Source organism: Daucus carota, chromosome 2 (assembly GCF_001625215.2).
Source record: "Daucus carota subsp. sativus chromosome 2, DH1 v3.0, whole genome shotgun sequence".
NCBI lineage: Eukaryota > Viridiplantae > Streptophyta > Magnoliopsida > Apiales > Apiaceae > Daucus > Daucus carota.
In genome coordinates this window covers 22,271,407-22,278,610 of record NC_030382.2, presented here as the reverse complement: position 1 = coordinate 22,278,610, position 7,204 = coordinate 22,271,407, and the positions used below count along the sequence as shown (strand labels likewise).

The 7,204-nt window shown below is 42.3% G+C and overlaps 1 protein-coding gene across 1 annotated transcript; it reads right to left on the bottom strand.

The window, feature by feature from the left end:
- Positions 1-1,921: 1,921 nt before the first annotated feature.
- On the bottom strand, positions 1,922-2,875 carry LOC135150448 (uncharacterized). Its single transcript, XM_064086753.1, has one exon. It carries the CDS (start codon positions 2,873-2,875, stop codon positions 1,922-1,924), a length of 954 nt encoding a protein of 317 aa, XP_063942823.1.
- Positions 2,876-7,204: the final 4,329 nt, after the last annotated feature.

Here is a 7,204-nt window from a genome sequence, read left to right as displayed (position 1 = left end):
TCAAATTGGCCTAGCTCGACTGCCCATTTCATGATCCTTCCAGAGGCTTCCAGCTTGTGTAAGACTTGTCTGAGAGCGAAGGATGTTCGTACTTCAATCTTGTGAGCCTGGAAGTAAGGCCTTAGTTTACAGGAAGCCAAGATTAATGCGTAGGCTAACTTCTCCATGTTCGAGTATCGGGTTTCAGCATCGAGTAGTCTTTTTCTCACATAATATACCTGCTGCTGGGCTTGATCTTCCTCCTTAATCAGGACAGCGCTAATTGAGAACTCAGAAACCCCTAGGTAAAGGATTAAGGCTTCACCCTCCGTTGGTTTTGCCAACAGTGGCGGGCTTCCAAGTTGCTCCTTCAGCTTTAGGAAGGCAGCCTGGCATTCTGTCGTCCATTCAAATTTTTGCCTCTTTTTTATGGCTGCAAAGGATTCTCTACATTTGTCTGAGGACTTCGAGATATACCGGTTTAGGGCGGCAACCCGGCCTGTAAGGCATTGCACCTCTTTCACATTCCTAGGCGACCTCATTTCAATTAAGGCCTTGATTTTCGCAGGGTTAGCTTCGATTCCCCTGTGATTGACAATGAAGCCCAGGAACTTGCCACATTCAACCCTGAATACGCATTTTTGGGGATTCAACTTCATCCTATAATCCCTGTCAAACATCTCTGATAAGTGTGTCACATGATCATAAGCTTCCTTCGCTTTGACCAACATGTCATCCACATATACTTCCATTGTTTTCCCAATCTGGTCCTTAAACATCTTGTTGACCAGCCTTTGATAAGTAGCCCCAGCATTCAACAAACCGAACGGCATCCCAATATATCAATAGAGCCCCCTGTCAGTGATAAAGGAGGTATGTTCCTGATCTAGCTTGAACATGGGGATTTGGTTATAGCCCGAGTAAGCGTCCATGAAGCTTAACAGTGCATGCCCCGCAGTGGAATCCACCAATTGGTCAATTCGAGGAACCGGGAAGCTGTCCTTAGGGCAATCCTTGTTCAGATCAGTGAAGTCTATGCATGTTCTCCACTTTTCCTTGGGTTTCTTTACCAAAACCTGGTTTTCTAGCCATGTAGGGTAGAAAGCTTCTTTTACTAGGCCTGCCTTCAGTAGTCGGTCTACCTCTTCCTGAAGAGTAGTAGCCCTTTCCCCACTAATTGGCCTTCTCTTCTGTCTGACTCCCTTTCTGTCCGGGTCAATATTGAGGTGGTGGCACATGACTTCTGGGTCGATCCCGATCATATCCGAATGGTTCCAAGCGAAGACGTCCAGATTATTCTTTAAGAATGCGGCCAGGGTTTCCCTTAGGTCCGGCCCCAATTGCTCCCCGATCTATAATTCTTTAGAGGGTTCGGACTCATCCACCACGATGGACAGGGTATCCCCAGCTGCTCCAGTTTTCACCTGGGTTTCCGGCATCCTTGGGTCGAGGTCGATCTCAACGGTAACCTCTTTGTTGCCACCCTCTCGGGGTTGTGTACCCAGGATTTCATGAACGGGAAGCCGTGTCCGGTCTCCAAGTTGATAGGTTACCATAGCACTATTGAAGTCACAAGGTGCCTCGCACTTATTTTCTTGCTTTTTGTTTTGGGGCTGCTTTCGACTAGCCCCCTCAGAATCACTGTCAGTCACATCTTCCACAATCCCCTTAATCAGGGTTTTAGCTGTATCGATATTTTTCGTCAAGGGTATGCCCCTGATAGTAAGCCCTCCATGCACGGCATGTGAGGCTTCTAGATATGGGTCTTCCCCTGGGTGCTGTACAATGACCACCATGTTGCAGGTCTCTTTCACAAATTTTATCAGAACTTTTCCCAGAGCCTTAGTTTCGGGTTCGTCTTCTATCTCCACTTGCTTGTAACAGCTTTCGTGGATGTCTCCGTCCATTAATTGGATCTCTTTGCAGGCCTTCACTGCGGATTTCAAATCCTGCTATAGCATTCTCGGGAGTCAGCCTGACATCCTCGCACACATCCTACTCCATTAGGGGTTGAGAACTTCATTGACAAGTGGTAGATTGAGGTTACGATCCGCATGTCCCTTAAGATAGGTCTGCCCAGGATCCCGTTATAAGAGATGTCTTCGTTCACTATCATGAACTCTGCAATTTGAGTGGTAGCCAGTGGTTCCACTCCAAGGGTGATTGGGAGTCTTACCCTTCCAACAATATGGAAAGCATTTCCTATGAAACTAGACAATTCATTGTAGCAGGCCATCATGTCTTTGTCGGCCATTTTAATTCTTTGATATGCACTGTAGGCCAGGATGTTGACAGAGCTTCCGTTGTGGACAAGAAGCCTGTGCATATTGACATTTCCAATCACGGCTGTTACCACCAGGGCATCGCTATAAGTATGGTGTACCGCGCGTGCATCCCCTTCAGTAAAGGTAATGTCCATGGTCTCTCCTTTAAACATTTTGGGAGGCCTTTCAGACAGATGGCACACATTGGTCAAGGGTGGCCCTCGGGCTTCCCGTACATATCTCTTCATAGCACTGCGTCCCTGGCCTCCCATGAAGAGTCTTCCGATGATCATTCGGACACTGCCAGCCCGGGTGTTACGATTGGCTTCCTGGTTATTTGTCCTTTCAGCTTTCTTTTCCTTATACTTTTTAGCCTCTTGGGCTACAAATTCGGTCAGGTACCAAGTTCTGATTAGGTCCTCTATGTGGTCTTTGAGATGCACACATTCTGCCGTGTCATGCCCATTCAAGTCGTGGAAAGCGCAATATTTCCCCTGGTCTTTCTTTCCAGGTGGTCCACTTCGAAAGGGCTTCCGGAAGAGTCTCGCCTTATCTCCAACCTCGAAAATATGATCTATGGGAGCTGTCAGAGGCGTGTATGCATGGTACCTTGCCTCTCTGGTCTTCCTCATCGTTAGCCTTGACTTGTCGAAACCCTCTGAACTGGTTGTATTCACAATAATGGGTGAGGTTTTGCCGTCCCGACTCGAGGATTTCTCACCAGTAGGCCTTATGTAGGGGTTCCTCTTATAGGTGTTCCTCCTATGTGGACTGTAAGACCTGTCTCTCTTTTTTTCCAGCTACTACGGCTTTCAGACTTCGACTCCTTCTTCAACTCTTTCTTTAACTTAGCTAGAGATTCCTCAATCACTTTATGGGGTTCTGTCCTAGCAAAGAAGTCAGCCAGGGTTTCGGGCTGCCGCCCTTGCAACTCCATCCAGAAGTCTGTTCCAGGCCTTACCCTCGCTATCAAGAAATTCTTCAGGGTTTCCTTTGACGTTGGCCTAACTCGGGTATTGGCAGGTGGGGCATAAGTAACAGAAGCCCTGAATTGTCCCACAAACAGCTCGCTCATTTCCTCCAAGAGCTGATAGAATTAGCGGGAAGCCTCTTGAACCAGTGTTTGAGCGTCATCCCTGAGGGTTGCAGCCAATAAGCGACATTTTGTGTGGTTTGGAATCTGGTAGACCTCCATTTCAGTGTCAAACCGGCTAAGATACTCCACGGGATCCGTGGTTCCGTTAAATTGCAGGTCGCCAACCCCCCTGTAGATACGCGGTAGGGGTGACTCCCTAACCCTTTTAGTGAAGGGTGACTTGACGGTAAGCTCGGCTTTTGACTTCTTATCGGCCTTCACCTTCTTTAGGGCTTCCAGCAGCTCTTCCATCTTGCACTTATCATCTTCGTCACCAAGTGCAACCTCATAATCACCATCCAGGGATTGATCTTTCTTCTTGCTTATTTCCTCATCATTGTGCGGCCCTGAGCTTTCCTCATCATCATGAATGGAGATAACCTTTAACAGCCTTTGGTTTTTATCTTTTGACCGAGCTTTAGACACGGGCTTCTCCTCTCTTTGGCTGGGAGGAGCCCTGCTTTGCGAGCCTTCAGGTTCATCCCCGTTAGGGGCCTTGTTGCCAAGGCTGTGCCGCAAGTCTTGCTCGGTCAGTTTCCTTCCAAGGCGATCGAACACACTTGCAGCCTGTGAGTGTTCTCCATCATTCACCTCAGGGTTAGCTTCTTTCTCAGGGTTGCCACCTTCCTTCCTGCCGCCTTCTCCATCAAAATCTAGCTTGGTGGGAGTCACCTTGCTAGCCTTTTTCGACCTTGCCGACTTTCTTTTCAAGGAGGCAATCCTCCTACTCATTCTCCTCATTTTTGCCTTCATCTCCTCGCGTGTTAATTCACCGCTCGGAACGTCGCTTTCATCTTGCGTAGCGCCTTCCGGCGTCTTGGGATTTTCTGAGTTTTCGGTAATTTCTGACATCTCTCCTCTCTAAGACCAGTAACCCCTCCTTCTAGCGCCAAAAAGTGTTGTGAGAGGAATTGATCCAACACCCCCAGAACTGTATGGCACAATTATAGGGATCTCTATTACAACTACGAAAATCATGGCTAGATTTTAGGGGCTACCGTTAATGCAAACTAAAAAAAACAAATGTGTTTAAGGGCTGAGCTTGCAAAGAACCAAACAACGAGGCCGGAATTATGGAATTCCGTCCTGCAATTGCTCGGAAATGTACGTCACAAAGGTTACACGTGGCTCTCTTTAGAGTGTAGAACTCGTGAGTAAATGAATCCGAATCCGTCCCTTTGCAAGGTGCCTACATACCCTATATTTATAGGGATCAAGCCCATGTAGTTCTCGATTTAGGACTCTGAAGAGATAAGCTCTTATCCCCTCTAGTTTAGAATAAAACAACTTCCTCTTGTAGTTATCTAGCGGTATCCCACTCCAAGTAGGTCACTTGAAGCCTTCATCTTACATGATTATCCGAATATATATGAATTATCTACACCCATTGTAATTATCTCCATAATGCACGTATATATCCCTCAATTCGCAGATAAATGATAGCTGATATACTCCCAATATACTTCCAATTCGTCCTCCTAGAAACAAGGAAGAAGAGTCCTGCTTGGAGTCTGCCTACCGTTCTGCCTAGGCGGCGGAAGCCCTGCCAGCGGCATCCTTTAAATGCAGCCCTGTAGCTGCAAGCCAGGATGCACTTAGTGGTAACCCCCAGCAGAGGTAACCCCTAAAGCGCCTTCAAGTGCAACCCCATTCTGATGGCAGCCTCTATTATGCTTCCAATGCAAGCCCGTATATCTTCTTGCACACCTTCACTGGTTCACCTAGCCATGGTGAAGCCCAATACCATTCTCCAAATAACTCCAGTAAGCCCAAATAAGACCAAAATAATATGATGGGCTATAAAATAAGCCCAGGGAGATTTTATGGCACAACAATGTTCATATAAATAATATATATGTGTGTATATATTTATATATACTTTTATTTATTAATATAATCACAACATAATATATTATATTATATACTATAGCATGCATATTGAGATGATGATGTCACGTGTCCACCCCTAGGGTTTGCATGTTCATGAACTCATGCAAGGCACCTCCCTCGAGCACAAGGAAGAACTTGCGCCACCAAGATCTTATAGACTGTGAATTATATATGTAGGGCCACTCAGCAAACAGGGAAAAATTGTCTAACGCAATGTATTCACAATGGATACACTAGGCAAGGCGCAAATCCCCTTAACGAGGAGTGATAACTGCATACACTGTATGGTTGTGGCAATACATGGCGCAAGTTGCACCTGTGTGGAATAAGTGAAGTACTGCAGAGAATCATGCTAAATGGAGTCCAGGCGCAAGTTCATCAATTGTGGCGCAGGTTCACTTGCATGAAAAATATTCTAAGCCAAAAGACTTATACATAGTGAACTACATAGCGCAAATTCAAGTATGGAGCAACTTAGTGATATATATATATATATATATATATATATATATATATATATATATATATATATATATATATATCTTGGCGCAGCTTCAAAGCGCATGTACATGAGGAGGCGCAAGTTTAGTTGTTTCTTGCGCCACTGCATTTAACCAGGGTAAGTTAGTGACAAGTCTATAAATACCCATGGATTTTGTTATCATTTGTAACACTCTCCACCACCTTTATACTGGATTGGCTTTGTGCCTTGCACACTACTACACACAAATAAATTATAGCTTAGTTTTATATTATATATATATTTAGAAGCTAGGGTTTGTGAGTGTACGTAGAAGTAGTCGTTGTAGCCAACCTTTGGGTTTGGATTTATAGCACCCTTCGAGATATTTATCAATATACAGATATACCTTGGAAAATATTGTGTGTTGGTTTAATATTTTCATATCCTCAGAATCCGACCCAATAAATATCCAGAACATGAAACCCATTACAGAACTGCAATTTGTTTATCCGCAAGATTCGAAAGAATTTTAAATTGTAGTGAGTATCGTATTCAACCCCCCTCTACGATACTCTGGACCTAACAATTAGTATCAGAGCAGGCTGATTAATATACAAATCGGGATCCTTATCGTACGGAAAATCAAGAACCTAGCTTTTAATATTTGATTAGGGGAAATGTTCTTCTCGTTTGTGTTGCTGAATTTGTCCGTAGGCCTAAGCAATGATTATCTGTTGGATACTGAACTTTGGACCAGGACTTATAAATTTATATTTTAAATTTTAATAAGTTTATTTTATAAATTTGATTTAATTTATTTTAAACTTATTAATTGAGTTTATTATGAATTACGTAAATTTATTTTATGAATTTAATTAAATTTATTTTATAAACCTTATCAAATTCATTTAATAAATTTGTTCAAATTTATTTTAGACTTGTAAAATTTACTCTTAGACTTTATTAAGTTTATCATAAATTTTATAAATTTATTATTTAAATTATTATAGTTTATGATTTAACTGATTATGGATATAAGTTGAAGTTCAAGGGTTCAATTTAGTTTGTTCTGGAAGCTATGATTTAATTGGAGACGAGACACTTGAATATTTTCAAAAATTAAATTTATCTAATAAATTTTAATATATTTACTAAATTAATTAGAAATAAATTTGTTCTAAACTTATTCAGTTTATTAAGAATTTATTTGAATTTATTTTTTAATTATAATTAAATTTACTTTATAGATTTAACTAAGTTTATTTTATACTTTATTTTCTTTCATCTTTTAAAACTTATTTTTAAATTTAATTTCTTTATAATTTAAACTTCGTTTAAATAATCAAGTGTCCCGTAACCTTTTTAATTATTCTAATCCAAGACAAATCAGATATACATTCAGTTAAGACAAATCAGGTTGACAAATTACAAGATGAACACTGGGCTTTCAAATACCAGATTCTCAGAACCGGT

Coding starts and splice junctions, on each gene's coding strand:
- LOC135150448 (XM_064086753.1), bottom strand. CDS start 2,875: ATGAGGAAGACCAGAGAGGCAAGGTACCATGCATACACGCCTCTGACA.